Source organism: Camelus bactrianus, chromosome 4, assembly GCF_048773025.1.
Source record: "Camelus bactrianus isolate YW-2024 breed Bactrian camel chromosome 4, ASM4877302v1, whole genome shotgun sequence".
Classification (NCBI taxonomy): Eukaryota; Metazoa; Chordata; class Mammalia; order Artiodactyla; family Camelidae; genus Camelus; species Camelus bactrianus.
Window position 1 is genome coordinate 86,915,799 of NC_133542.1, and position 20,466 is coordinate 86,936,264.

At 47.0% G+C, this 20,466-nt stretch overlaps 1 protein-coding gene across 6 annotated transcripts in view; it reads right to left on the reverse strand.

Moving 5' to 3' along the window:
- The window catches only part of DAPK1 (death associated protein kinase 1), a 180,774-nt gene that overhangs the window by 45,571 nt on the left and 114,737 nt on the right, over positions 1-20,466 (reverse strand). For all 6 annotated transcript variants that reach the window (XM_074363072.1, XM_074363070.1, XM_074363073.1 and 3 more), the window contains exons 4-15: positions 12,117-12,255; positions 10,326-10,455; positions 10,107-10,155; positions 9,994-10,020; positions 9,335-9,487; positions 8,921-8,966; positions 7,679-7,768; positions 6,322-6,414; positions 3,190-3,309; positions 2,624-2,722; positions 1,701-1,799; positions 330-428 (exon numbers count right to left, since the gene is read on the reverse strand). In XM_074363072.1, the coding sequence (XP_074219173.1) occupies positions 330-428; positions 1,701-1,799; positions 2,624-2,722; positions 3,190-3,309; positions 6,322-6,414; positions 7,679-7,768; positions 8,921-8,966; positions 9,335-9,487; positions 9,994-10,020; positions 10,107-10,155; positions 10,326-10,455; positions 12,117-12,255 (1,144 nt within the window). The remainder of the gene's footprint in view (positions 1-329; positions 429-1,700; positions 1,800-2,623; positions 2,723-3,189; positions 3,310-6,321; positions 6,415-7,678; positions 7,769-8,920; positions 8,967-9,334; positions 9,488-9,993; positions 10,021-10,106; positions 10,156-10,325; positions 10,456-12,116; positions 12,256-20,466) is intronic.

Consider the following 20,466-nt stretch of genomic DNA (forward strand, 5'->3'; position numbering starts at 1 on the left):
GTTTGAGCACTGCCTCCACCAGTAGTGAGCTGTGTTACCTTGGGCAAGTTTCTGAACCTCTCTCTGCCTGTTTCCTCATCTGTAAAAATGAGAATTACAGGGTTGCCTAGAGAATGGATGGATGAATGAATGAATGAATGAATGTCAGTGCTTCTGTTTGAGTCCCTGCCCTCTGTAATCAAAGCAGCAAACCTAACTTGGATAAAATTCCAAAAGATCCCAACACATCACTCGGTTGCCTGGCCACGTGGACGGGCGTGTTGCCGTGCCGGTCTTGGAAATCGTGCAAAGAGTAGGAGGAAGCGAACACACCAGCGACCGTGACCCACCTTGTCCTGGAAGTTAGGGTTCGAGCCGAAGCTGCACAGTAACTGAACCACATCGGCGTGGCCGTAGCGAGCTGCCACATGAAGGGCTGTCTCTCCAGACTGCAAAAGACACAGTCAAAGATTCAGAGCCCCTGGGGAGCCGTCTCCCACACAAGCCTGGTTCCGCGTCCTCCCCTGAGCTGGTGCCCACCCCTCTTAGGCCGGGTGTCCCTTTGGTGACTGTGCAGGGACCTTAGAGTAGAGTGTCCGCCACCAGCTAGTGTTAAGCCCACACACCTAGCTCATCCTGTGTGTAATAACTCCCTGCCCTGCCCAAGTGAGAGTGTGTTCCCTTTTCGATGAAGGCTGTTCTCAATCTTCTTCATATACTGATGCTTCCAGCTATGTGATTTTTTTTCAACACACAACATTCCTTTTTTAATACTATGTTATTTAAACACAGGGTTTTATTTAGGAGCAATTTTCTGATTTCACTCTCTATGTTCAGAATGTTATTTCTTACCATTCTCAGAGACTTTAAAAAACATCACCATGAGCCCACATAATAACATTCTGTGAACTAGTAATAGATGCAACTTCCTTAGGAGAGTTTACTTATATCTGCCATAAAAGTGTCAGAATAAACTGATCTAAAACAAAACAAAACAAAACAGGATAACTTGTTGCTGCCTGAGAGAAAACTATCATAATAAATACACGTGTCTTGGATGTGAACGTCATCCCTCAGATATGGTGCAGTGCACAATTCGTGCAACTGTGCGTGGCAGCCCTCATTGAACATGACAAATCAGTCTACCAGGATTAGAAGCTGAGAAGAGTTGCACAGGGGACATAATGGATGAGAAGGTAGGAATCCTAGGTGCAGGTCCCAGCCCTGCAATTCATCCACAGGATTGTTGTGTGGACTGAATGAAGCACGGATACGTGAAAGTAAGGTATCTTCGTAAATCAATACTTTTTATAACATCTTTACCCCAAAAGCCTTACTTTATGTGCACTGTCTCATTAATCCTTCTAGCACCAGTGATGGTAAGGTCAGCGTTGTCAGCCACTTCAAAGAGGAAGAGGCTAGTAACAGGACCAGGACTCAGATCTCTTTCTGGCTGTGTCTCTAGCAGATCTTTTGAGTTTTCATGTTGTGGGCAAGAGTCCACTGCTTATATAATAAGGCAACCACTTGGCATATTTCAGCTAAAATCAGATTTTAATATGAGACAAAGCCACCAGGAAAAAGGAACTTCTAAATTAAATCTCTGCAGGAAGACTTGGGCCCGGAATCCCTGTTCTCTGGGTCATGCTGCCCACGGCCTGCCAACACTCAAGGCAACCTTTTGTTACTTTCCCCGTCCCTAAGAAGAGAAATGGCCTTACCTTGTCTTTCACATCCAAAGGGCATTTGTTCTCATGGAGAAATTTCAGGGTATCTACATGGCCATGCCGAGAAGCCCAGTAGATGGCATTGGATCCACCCTGTGCAAAAACCAAGGCAGAGTCACCTTCCCAGAGAGCTGTTGGATCTGAATGCACGCATCACTCAGTCACTATACACCCCTTCCCATGTGATGGCAGCTCCAAAGGAGCAACTCCCAAGACGAATAAAACCCCATTTCCTTTTTCAATATGACAAAAGGACCAAGGTTATGCAGGACATTAACATTCCAGGAAGCTGCGTGAAAGGAATAAGGCAGCTCTCTGTACTATCTTAATAGATTTTTTTTTCTTTTGTAAATCTAGAATTATTTCAAAATAACAAGTTCTTTTTCTTTCCTTAAAATCATTTCGACTCCTGGTGAGAAGTCCCTATATGGTCAAGGGCCAGATCTAGCCTGTTTATGGCTCTGCGGAAAGTCTGTGGACACGGGCAACAGGTCCACTGTAATGACGACTAGCAGTTCGTCTCTCGTGTCTGTACCTCAGAGCGTATCCTCCTTACTCTGATGCCCTCATAAACGTGCAGGCAAGTACATTTCTGATGCAATTAATTAGATAATGAAGACTTCTCCAAACGTAACATCAAATAACGCTGCTGAAGAAATGATCAGTAAAGAGGAAAATCTGGGGTAACACACAGAGAAAGGCTGAAGTCTGGTGACAGAGCCCCGAGGGGGATGAATGTCTGCCCCTTCCTGTATAACGTGCTAGACAGGACCAGGCTGTTTAAGCAGTTAACCTTCCTTTAAGGGAAACTGAGAAATGAAGTAGCGCATCCATGTTATTCTCTGTTACCTCTATGATTAGAGACATTTGGAATGCCTTAAAAAATTAATTCCTTTGCAATAAAACAGAATTATGACCTTGTCCTGAACATCGATTCTTGAGCCTCTTTTAATGAGCAACTGTAGTATCTGAATATTCCCACAGCCAGCAGCAATAAGTAACGGAGGTGTCCCATGCTGGAAAAGGCGAGAAAAGAAATTACTATTTTTCAGGTTTGGTAGGAAAGGAACAGCCCAGACGATCACTGCTGCCCCACACACCTTCCCGTGTCTCAACCAACACGTGCCCTGCGGGACAGGGATGGAAGACGGTCAGAGGAACACGGTAGCCCTTCCTCGTTTGAATTCACAATCAAAAGTGACATTTCCATTTACAAGATGAGTGCATTTAAAATTTCATGGTTAGAGGTGTTAAAGGTGCATGTCCAAAGGCCTTGCATGAAGGCCCTCGATGCAACAAGATCTTATTTCTAACTCAATCCACTCTCTAAACAGAAGTGATTTTTTTTCCCACAGTATGGAGTTTATAACAGGAAGGGAGAATGGAAGAGCAGACGGGGGTCTTCCCACCTTGGACTTGGAGGTGCACAGTCGCCGTGTCCCACCCCCCGACCCGCACCACCCCCGGCAGGACGGCGTCGGACCTTGTTGGGCTGGTTGACATCATAGCTGGACAAGGAGCCCAGGAGGTGCTGCAGGCCTGGGACGTTGTCATCGTTGATGGCGTGGACGATAGCCTTCATCACAAAGGAGTCTTCCTCGTCCTCGAGAGAGACAGCGCAGAGGGAGCAAGGGTTAGGGTGCTGGCCGCGACCCTCTTGTCAACATCCCAGAAACCAAGGCTCATTTGTCAAAAGGAGCATCCAGAGAGAAGTGAGCCATTTAATCCCCAAATCCACACGGTCGTGAAGGGAAGTACGAGGTTACTTTTAGCCCTTCCGTGTTGGAAACTAACACCACCTGCTGTTTACCTGTGTCTTAACATCACCTGCACTGCAACCCAGAGAGCAAACAGCTTTTAAGATTCAGCTTTACAACAATGATGGATGACAAACTACCTTTATTTGTGTTTATTTTAGGAATCTTTCAACACATATGGTCCCAGAAACCACTCCAGGAAATTTCAGGTGTAACTCAGATTCTAAAAACCTGAATAAGAAAGTCTTACTCAGTAATTATTCCAATTACAGGTTGTCATTTTAGAAATTCTTCATTCTCTAGGTGTTCTGTAACAGCAAAATTCTCTGAAAGCTAATCACAGTTATTTTTTTTAAAGGGGGGGGAGCCTAAAAGAGGAGAAATATAAAAATAAAGGCCAGAAAAAGGAAAATGGTGCAATTCGAATTATAAAGAGGAAATAGCTAGACAATGTTGAAGAATGAGTTTATCAAATTCTTGCTACTTTATCAAAGTTTTCTTATAATAAGATATTTGCAACATTCAGTAAATGCAAACCAAAAAATAAGCGAGAAAAATCCCAAACGAAAGTTTTGAACTTGTACATTCACAGAGTTAGTCTCACTCGATGTAGCTGTCAAGTGATCAGGTGAGAAGTGCTTTTTTCACACAGCAAATACCACAAAATCCAACAAAATGTGGAACGTTGTATTCTCCTCCCCAGGACACCTTGTGCCAAAACAGATTTTAGGTAATCACAGATTCATATGTCACTATTAATTAAAGGTGCAAGTGTAACCATTTTTAAGATATGGCCAAAAGCAGAAACACTAACAAAAAGGACTGAGAGATTTGAGTGAATTGCAGTTTCGTAAGGCGGAGGGAGTGGTGAATAAGGGGGAACACAGAGGATTCCTTAGGGCAGTGGAAAAAAAAATTTTGGACTTACAGAGTGTGTAGAGCTACTAACATGTCAAATCTACACAGCACTGGGTACCAGGATGGTGAAAAAGTTAACTCCCAACAGACTTGCAGGCCTGAGATGGCGGGAGACGGCCTCCAGCGGACCCTGAGCTTCATTACACACTGTAAGGTACCAGCATGGCGAATGACACTGCCACAGGCACCATGACAGTTCCGAGGCTGACCATGAAAGGTCAAAGGGAAGGCAGTGGCCCGATTCTGGGAACCCCTGCCCGTTCCCTAAAGCAGATTGAATAATCCTCTCATTTGTTAGCATTATAAAAACTGGCACACCATGCCTTGCGGCCTCTCTCTCTTTCCTTCTGAGACAGCTTGCGCTGTCTATGAAGTATGTTATCTGCCTTTACTTTAACCACCCCACCGCCCCCCGCCATGTACATCTCTCTAAATAAATCAACTTTTATTAAAAAAAAAAAAAGTTAAATCTGGACATCGTAGCTACAGAGGCTGAACCTCTGCTGTGGGGGGTGGAAGAACGGAGAAATCACTTCTCTCAACTGTGCTTCCTCTTCTCTATAAATCTGAATCCAAACGAGCTTCATGGGGGCCTTAGTAATATCTGCACAGAGCACACGTTTAAGAATGTCATGGGTTTTGCCTTTCTATCGCAATCCAAGTTGGAGATGAAGACACACTGGCCTGAAAGCGGCAAGAAAAGGGAGGAATAAGCAGGATGCTGTAACACGTCCTCACAGTCAGCAGGATGCTGAGATGATGCGAGAGTGAACCTGATGTCCGGCTTCCCACCTGGAGCTCCTACACACACAGCCCCGAGTCCCTCTCCTACCCTACACCTCTCATTGCGACACAATTTCTCCCTGCTGATTATTCAGGGTGATTTTAATTTATGAGACTTAATCATTCTCATCACCTTATTTAAATGAACAGTTTTTATCCAGTCCCTGGTTCCACTACCACTTTCAAACAACTCCCCAATCCAGCCTTTCCCCTCTTCCTCCCCCTCCTCCTCCTAACTTGCTTCTCTCCCACTTCTTTTTTCCTTTTTACCATTTCCTCCCTCTTTTTCACTCTATTAGCCTAGACCAAGTGCCTCAGTAAAACTATTTAGCTTCAGGGAGGAAAAAAAAGAGCCAGTGTCTGCTAATGTGTGATCCTACCCTTGGAGTCCCCAGACCCGACTCAGGAAACACTGACTATTCAGTTACAGGAGCAGGTTGGTTCCCACAGAACCACCCTTTCTGCCTTTCCTGGAGTCCCCTTTACCATCACGATTCACAAAGCCCCTTTGTCTGACTGTCGGGGAAAGTCTTGTTGAATTCAGATGTGTCCAATCATATCTGAAGAGTTAATCTGTGATTAGGTTTCAGTTTGGATTAAAAAAGAGCAAAAAAATTGGGGACTTGTTCTCAAGGGCCTTCAGAAGTCAATACATCGGCAAAGCCAGCGGGTTTAGCCTTCTGGTCTACCATGAACTATCCCTGCAAACCCCACTGCACTTCCCCTGATGTTTTGGTGCGTGTGTTCAAAAGGACAGTTGTCTGTCCCTTTTGTACTATTACAGTCCAAGACTCTCCAGGGTCAGTGGCAAGAGAGGGCTCTCATTTTAGCTCATGAAAATTAGAATATGCTCTTTCCTCTTCAGCTGGCTAGCCTCTCTTTTATCAAACTGCATGGGGGGAGAGGGGGTGGGAGGGTGGCAGTGTTAGAGACAGTGGGCATAGCCAATCAAAACAAAGAGGAAAAGGGACCAAAAAAAAAAAAGCAATAAAGTAGATCAAATCAGCCACCCCGACTCCCCACCTCAAGGGGAGGAGGAACTGGCCTGACATCCCCACGACTTCGGGTTTTCTGGGTTGCTGAACAAAGCAAACAACTTAAACATTGTAAATACACAGCGCTAAGAAAGAACCTGTCCGGGGAAAAGGTTTGCTTACCAGAGTATCATCGCTTCTGGCAACACTCATGTTACTTCTGGACAAGAATGACCTGGATAATCTTTGGCACAGTGATATCAAGCGAACGGATTGCTTTAAAAAGAGAGAGACAGAGAAAGAGAGCGTGAGTAGGAAAAAAAGGCAGGGGGAGAGGAGAGAGGGAGCTTATGTAACAATACTCAAATTAGCGCAAACGGCAAGTCTCTGAGGTAGCATGCACGCGGACAGCACGTATCCTCTGGGGTGGGCCACCCCACAGGCAGGCTGGATCATATTTGCTTCAGGAAGTGTCTACAGGTCTTATAAATCAAGACAACAAGATGGAGATTCTCCTTCTGCACTTCGTTATTCAACTACAGAACCAGATGCCCTGCATCCTTTCTCTCTCCATATTTTGCTCTCTGCTCTTTGAGGAGTGGGGCCTTACCATAACAAAGCCCTTGAACGTGCCCCCTCAGAGAAGCATGGCAGGCAAGAGTCTTGCCTCGGGTCCTTGGTGCCCGGGCAAGCTGGTAACGGTAGAGATAGTGTGACTATCAAAACTCACGCCGCTGCTGGAAATAAGCAGGTGGCGGACTCCATAGGCCACTCCAAGGGCTTCTTTAATTAAGACTCAGAGTCAAGCCTTGAGTAACCTATTGCTCTGGTCCTCCTCATCTCTATCAAGGCATCCCCAGCCTGATGGGTATGCAAATGATGGACACTTCCGACCCAGTGATGAGGAGACACAGCAAGTACCTGCTCCCTCTGGGCTTGACATGACCCTGTGCACAGGAAGGCAAACCGTCACCTTCTTAACCCTGAATTTTTATTTGCTCCAGGTTGGCTGGAATGCCCTTTAGAACCATGTCTGACACAGCCCCAGCAGAGACCATCCGCACTGAAAAGGTACAAGGGACCACACTGCACACACTCATGGCTCCACTCACCCCCGTCCCAACCACTCACAGACCAAGGCTGGATTTAGAGAGCCATTTGCACACGTTCTGGTATAATCATAACGCTGTACCGCTTACCACAAAAACACAAATCTATTTAAAATGCGGCTTGTTGCATTTAGAAAAAGACTGCACTGTAATTTTATGTACTGATTTAAACATTTGCCTTGGGAATGGTTTTGATTTAAAAAAATGCAAAATTACATGTGCAAAGATGAGTTAAATAGGACTGAAATATTATTTCTGCCTAGCTTAGGAAATAGGGTAATGCTACAGAAGACTCCAGAATGAACTTAAAAAAAAAAGAAGAAGAAAAAAGATGCACTTTTGCATTGTCAGTGTCAGGAGAGGTGAGCCCTGAGCAGCGGGAGAGCCACAGAGGAAAGAGAATTAATCCCTTCAAATCCAAACAATCTTACTTTCCATTTTTTCCGGGCCGCGAACTTCTTGAATTTCTCCATGTTTACTGCCGATGCTTTTCTACTAAGGGCTTGTTGAGTGTCTTTAGGCTAAAATGAAGGTCCAAGAAAAACAATTTAGAGCTCTCCAATGACAGAAATATGTTCCATGTCGCAGCTTTTTGAAACCTCTCATTATCTGGGATGCTAACACGTCCAGCTTGCTAAAGTAACAGAACATGTCGGGATAACACACCAGGTCCAGGAACCCAGTCTCCAGAGGCTGACTCTTGTGGCTAAGGACTTGATGAAGTCACAAAAAGACTGGATCTTCGGGGACAGCTGACAAGTTGGGTGTGGGCCCCGGTGAATTACAACTTTCCATAAGACAGTTTGGGAACGGGGAGACTCACGGTCAGGCCATGTTTGAGGCATGTGAACTCAATACCATCAAGAACTTTAGAGCTGGTTGGGACCTCGAGGTGAGCAAACTCGGCCTATCCTACGGCATCAAAATCCCTCTCACTGCAACTTTTTCAGGAGGCCACGTAGCTGTACCATCCAGAGGAGACACCGTTGCCTTTCAGGGGATCCCAGGCAACTGCTGGGAGCTGGCCCAGAGGGAGTCCGCCAGCTGCCCCAAACCCACTTCTGTGATGCATGCAAGTTACTGTCACCTGCTTATCGGTTCCATGATTTTATTCTGCAGCTGCCATGCCCCCCGCCCTTAGTCCTCTCTGCTCTAGGTGAAGCAACTTCAGTTCTTTAGCCCAAATGCCAAGAGGAGGCAGGCAGGTGATGTAAAGGTGTGATGTACGGGGTGGCCGCAGCAGGTGGGCACACAGCTATGCCCAGTGTCTGATGACTTTGTGGAATGAGGCCTCAGTGTGGGCAGATCTTCAGATTTTTCGGGAGAAGCCAGAAATCCAGCTTTGATCTGATATTTAAGTGATGTATATTATTTCAGAAATTACAAAAAATATTGTTTGGGCCAATATCCCACAGTCAAATCAGAAATGGTTGTCGAGTGGCCTGGCCCTTCAGGTCCTCATCACAATCCTGCACCGTGGAAGCCCTCGCCTCTCTACCTCTGTTACTAATAGGATTCTCTCAGCTGGCAGCTGTCTTAAAACACGGCACCAAGAGCACCTGCAACACTCCAGACAGGACCGTGGTTAGAACCCACACGCCTAGTGATACCCTGGAGCAAACGGGCCCCAGGATGCCCTGCAATCCCCAGACCAACCGCATCATGCAACTTACCTTGATCCAAGGATGCTGCAAACTATCTTGAATTGTCATTCTCTTCCTTTGTGGGGGAAGGAGAAAGAAAAAAAACTGTGATGATCAGAGAAGCAAACACTAAGGTTGTTTCCATGTCGGCCGGGCCTACCAAGCAGAGGTTCTAGAAAACGCAATTCGGGGGCCTGCTTCATGGAAGAAAGCCGAAAACAGCATCTGTGGTGGTGCGATTCTCCCACGGTGCCCACAGGGACCGACTGAGCAGGTACAAATGGCCCTGCCTGAGTTTTCTGAAGCGTTGCACATGGCAGGCTTCGCTTGGCCAGGCGGAAACGACCAGGGTGGCATAAACATGGTCATGCGCACAGGACAGGTGCTAACCCTCATCTGGCTGAGGCCACGGATGGGCGCCCGTTAGGAATAATGGGCACTCACTTTGGATCCTTGACGAGGAGTCTTCTTATAAAATCTTTGGCTAGGGCGCTGGTGTTACTGAAGTACTCTTCCTCAAATTCGTAGTTGACGGCAGATACATTTGCTAACGTTTCTTGCTTAGTGTCTCCAAGAAATGGGGAGGCCCCACTTAGGCTGTTAATAAAGTGGGGCAGAGAAGATGCGTTAAGTCCGTCTTGTGTTGTCATTCTTCTCTGATAATATCTGATCGGGGGAGTGAGGAATGGCATTGTCATGCAGTGCCGCAGCAGTCACTTTAGAATTCAGTTACACTCCATAAGGCATTAAATTGTCATGCACAACAGCTTCAGCTTAATGCAAAGGATGCATTTCAAAAGTTAATTTAGAACAGCAGTTAGTAGTTAAAAAAACAAAAACCCTTTCCTATTTTCTCGGCAGTGATGGACAGCCAGGCTTTCTTTCAGTGACTATGTGGCAGTTTTCTGATGACTCATTTCACATTAGGAGAAGATGTTTAATTAGTATAAACTAAATGTGTTCTGGGGGTGTAAAGTGAGTATGTTTACATAAAAAGCCTGCAGAAGCCAAAGTGATCAACATGACACACAGAACGGTCAATAAAACAGATGGTCTCAAAGAAAGAGGGAAAAAGAACATGAGTTGTGGATTTGGGTACTTACAGAATGTAGGTTATTACCCCAATACTCCTGGACACAAAACAAAAAGAAAAGCAATGTCAGAAGAACAGTAAAATAAATCAGAAAGATGACAACACCAAGGGCACGCTCCTTACCACATGTCTGCCTCAAGACCCAGAGGTTCATAGTTGACTATCTCGGGAGCTAAGAGGAAACAGACACACATTTAGTCTTGGAAGGAAGTGAACCAACCGATTCTAATCTCCACGTATAAACCAGAAACATGTACCAGGGAAGTGATGCCACGGCAGGGAAGACTTTGCCAGCATAATGATTAAGAGAAATGAATGACCACCAGGAGTAAAGAAACTTACCAACAAATTCTGGTGTCCCAAATATGTTTTTGAATTCATTGCCAAAGTCAATTTTATGAGCCAACCCAAAGTCGATGATCTTAATCCGAGGTTTGGGAACATTTCTATCCAGAAGCATTATGTTTTCGGGCTTTAAAAAAAAGAAAAATAGTAGAGCAATGTTCACAGCAGTGTTACTTACAATAACCAAAAAGGAGAAATAACACCGTCATCTCCTTCAGATGAATGGATAAACAAAACATGGTCTGGAATGGAATATTACATGGATGAACCCTGAAGACATGCTAATTGAATTAAACTGGTCACAAAAGGAGAATTACTGTATGATTCCACTTACATGAAGTACCTAGAATAGGCAAAATCAGAGTGGTGGATGCCTTCAGCTGGGAGTAGGAGGGTTGGGGAGTAAGTGTTTAATTGATACATCATTTCAGTTCGGGAGGATCAGTAAGTTTCAGAAATAGATGGTGGTGATGGTTGCACAACAATGTGAATATACTTAATGCCACTGAACTGCATACTTAAAAATTAGGTTACGATGGTAAAATTTAGGTTATGTTCATTTTGCCATAGATTAAAAAAATATATGATATGTTATGCTGAGGACAAGATGGCAGAGTGGTCTTCCTCTCCTCTGGAAAGACAACCAAACAAATAGGGATAAAAGGGTAGTTGCAAGAGAACATAGGGAAAAATAATGTCTTGGTTTAGGTTCTCCTAGGAGCAAACCTTGACAGGGAATCGGGTGCCTTTCGTGGGACTTACATGGGAGCGGGCTCCAGGGAATACTTGTTAGAGGAATGGGGAGACAAGAAACAAGGAAGGAAGCTGATACAAAGTGTCTTATCAAGGTGGGAGTGACTGGCACACAATCCCTTTGGAGGACTTGGGGAGAAAGAGTAGCACTCAGAATTTTCCACCCGAAGCACGAGGGAGTTGGGGTATTTATCCACCATCTCCCCAGTCTCCACTGCTAAGAGCTGCTTCAGTGAGTATTTATCCTTTGGCACTTCCAGCTCCCAGCAGCAGTCTTTGGGATGTGTCAGTGAGTGCTGGGGGGGATCCGGAGGGAGTCTTGGCAGCTCTGCTACAGTAAGATGGAGAAAATCTTCCCTTCTCTTAAGTCTTATCCTAGCTCCAGGGATCTGAATCGTTCACTTGGCAATCAGTCATGGTGCTTTGTGATAATCTTCTGCCTTGGACTGTACCCTGAATGTCACCTCTGTTGCCCATATGTATGTCTTCCCCTCCCAAAGAGACCATAACCTCTGTGATGGATGGGAGTATGTGTGCCTTTTTCTATCTCTGATAATGCCTCGCCTCCAGCCAGGCAAAGACCCCAATTAGCCAGTCTCAGAGTTTGGCTTGACTGATTGCCAGAGATTGACCGAGAGGGACAGTGGCTATCAAGACACCTTCCATCTTGTATGCCCTGCAGCCACACGAGGAAGGAAACCGGGCAGCCAGTGGCTACTCCTGGCTGAAAATACCCCATAACCAACAGGAGCCCCCTTGCCTAAAGACCTGGCTGGTTAAGACCCCTCAATTGTTCCCCAAGGATTCTCAAATGCAATCATTTATCTTAATTCTCAATCCCAAAAAATGGCTAGGCATTTCTGTAGTAAGCATGCATTACATATTTGCTGGTTTATATTGATAATTTCATTTGTTAAGCCCATCTAGGAAAAAAGCACGTATCTCTTTCAGATGCCTCAATTTTTCTTAGCAAGCCAACAACCAAGGCCTTGTATGTGTAAGCTGCTATCTGGTTTACACCGAGCAACAACGTACCTTAAGATCAAAGTGGGCAATCTGAAGGGAGTGCAGGTAGTAAACACCATTAAGGATTTGTTTGAGAAATTCGGTTGCTTCCTCTTCAGTCAAAGATTCCTTTTCAGCTAAGAAGTCAAACAGCTCGCCACCTGCAACGCTGAAAACGGGGAAGCAGAGGTTACTGGTGACAGTCCTGTCCCATATTGATTTGTTCTCTCATAAGACGATTCGCTCGCTCAAATTTCTGGCAAGAAAACAGCCTGAGGACATGTTAAAACTGCTAAGCGAGCAATCAGAACTCTCTGTGCTTCTCACCATTGGATGAGAATTCTGCATTCAGGTACATTTATGCTTGAAAGCACTTGGGTAACACCTTCCAAATGCGCTAGGTTCACAAATAGGGAAGGGAGCAGAAATGCGATGGGGGAAGAAATGCATCTTTCAGACATCTTAATTAAACTTATTTAGAGGTGAAGTCTTTTTTTTTTTTTTAAGTAGATTTTTTCTGGGAGATACTCATAGACAGAGTGCAGTCTGTCTCACTCAGAAGGGAGAAAGGCTTAGGAGATTCACATTCCATAGGCAGAATGCGGCCATCTCAAAAGGCAAGAGGGAGAGAGGCCATGAGGCGAGGGGTTTAGTTGTTACGAGCCAGGTAATTTCATATGCTAAGGAGCAGGAGGATTATTCCAACTATGTTGGGGAAGAGCCGAGGATTTCCAGGAATTGGGCCCCCTGCCCACTTTTTGGCCTTTTATGGTCCACCTGGGAACTGTCATGACACCTGTGGGTGTGCCATGAGGCTCAAGGTCAACTGGAAGTTGAATCTTCTGCCATCTTGGTTCTCACCAGTTTGTCCTGCCCTCAACTGCTGTGTCTAGAGGTGAAGTCTTAACTCACTGATGTAAAAAACAAAAAACAAAAAAACTACAAGCCAACTTTGTACAGAATTTATAGAATATATCTTCTTAGCCCAATCAGAGACCACTTGGGAAGCTCAGAATCTGTATGTTAGTCAATTAAAAACATTTTTTGTTTGTATGTTTTGTATTTGTAGATATGTAAATACACCTGTATTTATAAACATCACATTTAATAATTAATTTAACAAATACCTTAACTAATAAGAATAAACATGCACCAAATCGAGGTGCCCGTGGCTGTCTGAGGATTTACTGAATCTGTGTCCCTGGCCAGGCTGTAAATCCCAGGAGGGCAGCGGTCAGCCCCGCCACTGCTGGCCCACTGTGCGGTGTCCCCACTTCCTGCACAGGGCCAGGCACACAGCAAGAACGCGAAACTTTTTAATTAAGTGGATGAATCCACAAACTCCCCTAAAGAATCCACGGTAGTGATTAATGGCAAATAACAGGGAACTTTTAATAAGAGTTTTTATAAGTTAATCTTTATCGAGTTTAACCATACATTCACAACATAATAATTAACTGCAATTATGCGCATAAGCGCTGTGTGCAGTATCTTTCTTTCAGCAAGACAGCTCCATAAACACACCTACCACATCTACATGCAGAATAAGAAAACTGGGGCTCACGAGATTAACGACAGAAAAGCCGTTTTCTTAAAGAAAACTTCCAGATCCCGCCCCTTCACCCTCCAAGTCAGTGTTTTTCTGAGCCTGGCCGAGGGTCCACTGGCATCAGAATTGCTCAGGGTGTTTTAAATATGCAGATCTGGGGCCTCAGTTCCAACCTGCTACATGCTTTTCCAAGATCGGGGACCAGGAAACACAGCATGTTCAAACAGCACCCCAGGTGATTCTCAGCACACTCAAAATTGAGGACCATTTTTCAAAGTCTTAATTACATCCTCCTGCTGCAAGGCCTCCCTCTGATATTTAACATCAGGATGTTTATCTGGAGGGGAGGGGCAAGGTGACTCCACCCCTGGGACCATCTGCCATATGTCGTGTGGCAGAGCCTAAGGCAGTCAGGAAGGCTGGAGCCCCGCCCAGGGTTGGGGAGGCCCGTCGCTGGTGCAGCAGCTTTCCCCGGGAAGTGGTCTCCCCACCTGCACCCTCCCGGCCCCACTGCCCTCCCTGCACTGGCTCCCCCTTAACTCCGTGGAGCCTGCTGCTTCTCACTTTTTTGTCTTCTTTATTCTCCTTAAAACCAACAAAACAGGGAGACGGAATCCTCAACTACAGGATACAAAAGGAGGAAAAAAATGGTAAATTGTGAACTAATGCGGACAAAGATGCCCTGTCATCTCTTTGCTCCTTTGCTCCTTTTCTCTCTGGCCCTCACGGCCATCACTCAGTTGCCCTCAGTATCATGGGCCGCACAGTAGGGGGGTGGTCCAGCGTTGACACAGCCAACTGAAACCTGAATTCTGCACCCGAAAGGTTATTTCTTCTTGCTGAACCTCATTTTCTCATCAAACAGGAATGCTAGGGCCTATTCCTTTGAGGGTTTGGGGGATTCATGATAATAAACACACGTGAAGCGCGTGGCGGGCAGGTCTGGCACGAGGCTGAGGCCCAGTAGGGGAACCAGTGCCACGGTAAAGGAAGACTGCCAGGCCCCCGCCCTCAGGTCAGGCATCAGGTCAGGCATCGGCTGGAAGCGCCCCTCCTGCCCTGCTTCTCCCCCTCCCTCTCTCGCATCCTCTGGTCCGGCTTAACCACTGTACTCCCAGGAGGCAGGGTGGGGGCGGGGTGGGGCGGTGCTCCTGTAAATACGGTGCGGCCTGTCCTCTCTGCCTCCCTTCACAGGCTTCTCTGCTCCCCCTCGATCACATGGACTGCTTCTGCTTTTAAGATGTTCTAAGGTTCCTGGGGTTCGGCTGCTAGGTGTTGGGGTGCATCCTCCAGTGCCCTCACAGCTACGTGCAGTGTGGGGGCCTGAGTCCTTGCTAGGACCCCCACGGCCGCCCAGGCCAGGCCTGCGCTCTTCTCCTCTGGCTGGCTTTCCTCCCTCAAGTCTAACCCAAGCTTCCCTCAGGTCAATGAAGAGTGGCCTGTTTCATTCTCCTGAGGGCTCCAGGCTCTGGGCAGATGGCAGAGGGTGTGGAGACCCCGGTTCAGTTACCCATCCTTGCTGCACCTGGGACTCCTCTTCTGTAAAATGAGGGATGCCCCATAGAGTTGTTCTGAGGTGCCAGGACATGGAGAGCCTCTCAGGGGTCAGCAAATGCTGCTCTCTTTCTCCTTGTCTGGCTCCAAACCTCAGGTCCTCCCGCAGCAGCAGTGGTGTGCTGGTCCCTGCTTAACAACGGGGTCTCTGGGGTCGGGGTGGGGCAGAGTCCGTTCCCGAGGTGTCATAGTCCCACCAGGGTCATTTCAAGCTACCCGCGTGATGGCGGGGACCGTGGAGTTGGGAAGGGACATGCACACAGGCATTCCGGACTGTCCAAAGATGGTATAACAGCATCTCACGCCACCTGCTCTGGGCTGTCATCTCGCATCTGTGGCTCCACCCCCTGGAATGTGGGCAGGCCCTGTGACGGCTCTGACCAGTAAGACACAGCCGAGTAACACTGTGCCACTCCACTGTGGTTCTTCACGGGCCCGGGACTTCCACATCCTGCCTCTTAAAGTCGTCATGTAAGATGTGTGATGACCCTGAAACCACCCCGCAGTGTGGAGAAAGCCTGGAGGATGAAACAGCCCATGAAGAGAGAAAGAGGCCAAGGAGCACTGAGCAAGAAAGGAATCTTGGAAGTGGACCCTCCGGTCCAGATGAGGCCACAGAGGTCAGACGGTCCATCTGGTCCTTCCCCAGTTCCTGACCCACAAAATATGACAGTCATTTTAATCCGCTGGGGTGGGCACCATGAGCACCGCCCACAATCCCCTTGGAGGAAGGGCCTGTGGTCCCCATTGCGGGGGTGGGGTCAGCACAGGCTCCAGCCCCAGCCCTGCAGGCTCGCCTCTGGTAACATCCTGTCCTTTCCCTGGAAGCCACAGCCAATGGCTACTGTGGGACCACAGAGCTGGGGTCGACTCGCTTCTAGAAATGGATGGATACGAAATGTCATAGGCTTCGTGGGCCATAAAGCTTCTGTCACAACTGCTCAGCTCTATCCACGTGGTGTGAAAGCAGCCTTAGATAATATGTCGCTGAAGAGGTGGAACCATGCGTGTTTCAATAAAACTTTATTTACAAAAACAGGTGGCCACCTGGATTTGGAAGACATGTGAGTTTGCCCACTCTGATGCAAAAGCCAGGTCATCTCAGGCCAATCTGGGGCAGCTCTCAAGGGTCGTTCTGGCTCCAGAACCCTGTAGGGCTGGCTGAGCTGCAAGGCAGTATGACTTTCTCTGCCCACTCCTGGCTCCTCCCCCTCCCTTGGAAGACCTGCTTCTAAGGGCAGCTCTTAGGCAACATCTTTCATACCTTCCCCATCTCTGAGTCTACCTCCCAGGGGACCCACCCTGCACCCCACTGAATGTGGGCTAGTTTGTTATGCAGCGATAGATGACCAGAACACTCAGCAGCTTGACTGGGTCTGTTTACTTGGTTCAGCCGACGGAAATCAGGTTTGCCTTTCTCCCCGCCTGGCCACCTCGTGCCCTATTCAGTCTTCCTGTCCTGAGTAACTCAACTCCAATTGTGCTTCCTGACCACAGAAGTGAGAATGGGGAACAACCCTGGAGCCTGCAGAGTGAGGGACCAGACTGCAAAGTGGCAGCGCCCTGATCAAGACCAAGAGAAAGGAGGCAGGCATTGTCTCTGATTTTCTCCATCTACCCATTCAAATCCCATGCTGTTCACGATGAGGTCCACACCATCACTTGTGCTGGGAGCCAAATTCCAACTAGACATCAGGAGGGTCAGGATGGCCCCATCTCAACGCGCCTGGACCCATCGCTGGTTTCCTGACGCCCTGGAGGCCCTACTTATATTCTCATGGTCCTTCAAGCCAAGATGGGAAGGCAGATGTTTTAGCCATGAATCTCCACTTGCAAAAATCTTTAGTCATCAATCAAAGCAACTGAAGCAAAGGCTGGGGATCGCGATAAGCATCATTTGTTAATTTACCTCCTGTTTGCCAACCACCCCATGCAAAATCTCAGAAGGCAGAAAGTGACTTGGAGATTTTTTTTCACATAGGAGCTTCCTCATACATGCTCAGAACCAGAACTCAAATGCTCACAATGCTGTGGTCATAGAGCAGAATAATGTTAACAAGGAGATCAGTCAAAAGCTCAGAGCTTCCACTCTTTGCTCCAAATTTTACATTTTGCTTAAGAGAAGGAAGATTGATGGAGGGAAAGATGAACAATCTGTGAAGCAAATTTAGAAAGCAAGATTCACCTCTTCTATTAGGTCTTTGAGTCAGAGTGTTTTAAATTATAGCATTAGCAGGGAAAGTGTGTGGCAGGCATACTAATAGGCATCGGCTGTTTTCATCAAGAGCTCTGGAAAATGTGAAGGTTCCCTCTCCTCCCCATGCCTTTTGCTACCACCAATGCCTCCCCTAAAAGCTAGCCACGTCAGACTGTCATTAGGACACACTCCAGCTTTAAAGATGGCGGGCCTTCAGAGTCACATAAGAGAGCCTGGACCTGGGCACCCAGGCTCCCCACTCCACTCTGGCCTCAGGTTGTGAGAGGCTGGAAGGAAAGTAAAGAGGTCACCTCACTTCTTTGGACCTCCACATTGCTATCTAAAATGAGAGGGTTGAACAGCTGGGTCAAGTGATTCTCTAACCTTAGTGTACATGAGGTGGGAAGCCCCATGAAAAAGACCGGCAGGACCCCCAGGCAGGGCCACTACTTTCCTGCCAGCGCCATCTGGTTCCTTGGCCCGGTGGCATTATCTGGCTTTTTGCCTCTATAAAATGGCTTGCTTCTAAGAAAGTGGAACTTACCCCTAAGATTCTATTGGTTCCCTGAGCTCACTCCTGATTGGTCCATTTGTAACACCTCATTTGCATAAAGCTCACTCCTGATTGGTCCATTTCTAAAAAGCTCCTTCCTGACTAGTCAACTTTGTTACATCTTATTTGCATATAATGTTGCAAAGTCTAACCTAGCAGCCTATAAAAGCCTGTGTAAACCTACAGACGGGGTCCAGAGCTTGAAGTGTTAACTCCTCTGGGCCCGCCAGTGTAATAAACCTGAGTTCTCCAACCCTCTGAGTGCTGCTTGGTCTCTCGTCAGAATTTAGGTTGCTGTCACAACTGAGCTGTAACATTGAGCTGTAACACACTTTGCTGCAACATACATAACACAAATCAGAGGAATTTGGCACAAATGCAATTCCCTGGAACCCACTTCCTGAGGTTCTGACTCAGCAGGTGGGGGAGCCCCAGAATCTGCATTTTTAACAAGTCCCTCAGGTGATCCTGACGCTCATGGACCACACTTGGAGAAGCCCATCTCTTGGGTCCCTTCCAGCTCTGATACTTTGAGGTTCTACGAGCCTGTGTGTGAAGGCAGCAGAGCTATGCTCCCAGCCACTTACCTTTCCTCCTGGGTGCACAGCTAACCTGCACTTCCCAGCTCCCTTGTGTCCAGGACTAGTTCCAGCCAGTGCAGCATGGACCAGAATGATGCAGCCCACTCTCAGGCCTGGCCCCAGAAATATCTCACACGATCCTCCACTCTCCCTCATCCCTCTCTCTTTGCCCACCTGAACACAGATGCCCCAGCAGAGGACCCCAAGGAGGACTGGGGACAGTAGAGACATCAAGTAGAAGGAATATGGATCCCTGAGTCAATGCTTGGAGGGGAGCCACCCAACCTGTTACCACCACATTGGATTTTGAGCAAGTGAGAAATACTATATTAAGCCACTGAGATTTTGTGGTTGTAATCTGCTCTAAATATAAATCTACTTCGTCAGAAGTAAAAATGCAAACCGTTTTTTTAAATTAAAATGAAAGGAAAGCAACCAATGCAAAGCCCAGAGTACACCACCTGCCCCAGTTATCGACTGCTGTGTAACAAATCTCCCCAGAACTTAGCGACTTTAGACACTGCAGTCATTTTATCATCTCTTAAGGTTTCTATGGATCAGGAATCCAGGAAGAGTTGGGATGGGCAGCTCTGGCTCAGAGTCTGTCATGGGGGCGCAATCAAACAGTGCCTGAAGCTGAAATTCCAGGTGTGCTGGAGCATCTGGGACTGTCTGAGCCTCTCTCTCCATGTGGCCTCTTGTCTGCATGTGGTCTCTCCATTTGGGGTAGTATGGGCTTGGCAGACTCAAGACAAGTGGACCATTTACATGGCAGTTCAGGGCACCAGAGCAAGTGTTCCAGCAAATCGGGTGGAAGCTACCTAAGAAGTTGCAGAGCATCAAAAGAGAGTCACAGCTCATCCAGATTCCAGGGGAAGGGACTTAGAACTCATCTTGAAGGGGAAATTTCAAGGGTCCAGGCAGACATGGAGGACAGCAGATGATGCTGCAGCCATCTTTGGAAACTGTCATGTCACGCTAACTCTGACAGATGAACAGCAATTCTCAATCTTATTTCTCCTACGTGCGTGGTTTTTAAGGGCTGGGTGCAGGCAGTTGTATCAGTGCACTAGGGCTGCACTAACGGGGTGGCTTCAAAAAACAGAAAATGATTGTCTCACAGATCTGGAAGCTAGAAGTTCAAAATCAAGGCATCAGCAGGGCCTCACTCCCTCTGAAACCTACCGGGGACTCTTCCTTGCTGCTTCCTAGCTTTTACTGATCTGCCAGCAACCTCGGGCGTTCCTTGGTCATCCATGCATCACTCAAATCCTCTGCCTTCACGTAGCCTTTCTCTCTGTGTCTCTCCAAACCACCTTCCCACTGTGCATATCTGTGTCTATGCCCAAGTTTCCCCTTTCAGGTAAGGACACCAGTCGGACTACATTAGGGCCTCATTTTAGCCTGATTCCACCTGCTAAGGCTTTGTTTTTGAACAAGGGCACATTGTGAGGTACTGGAGGGTAGAGCTTCACTGTATCCTTGTCGGGAGGGTGGGGTGGGGCACAGTTCAACCCACTACAAGTAGTAACTGCCCACAGGCTACAAACAAAATTTTACAGGATGGATAAAGCAACTCAAGAAAAGGAGAGGAAGCAACAAAGAGGGAAGACAATTAGACACCACTGATGTTTTGTTAGTCTTGCTGTCAGATTCTCCTATGAGTGAGGGGTTCATTCTCACACTATTATAAAAGACTTTTAATTTCAGGTCAGAAAAATGTGGAGAGAAATGCAGATCTGCTCCCATTCTGAAGTAGTTGCCCCAACACCTGGAGATGATTCTTCTTTGAAATCTAACCCTCCTGGTGGACCGTGCTGTGAAGCTGTGAGGGGAAGTGCCCAACCACTTCTTGGCTCTGCCTCCAAATAATCCAGAAATTAAAACTCAGTGCTCCACTGTCATCACGGAGGGCTGAATGCTGTTTCTTGTTCATCTAGGGGAAG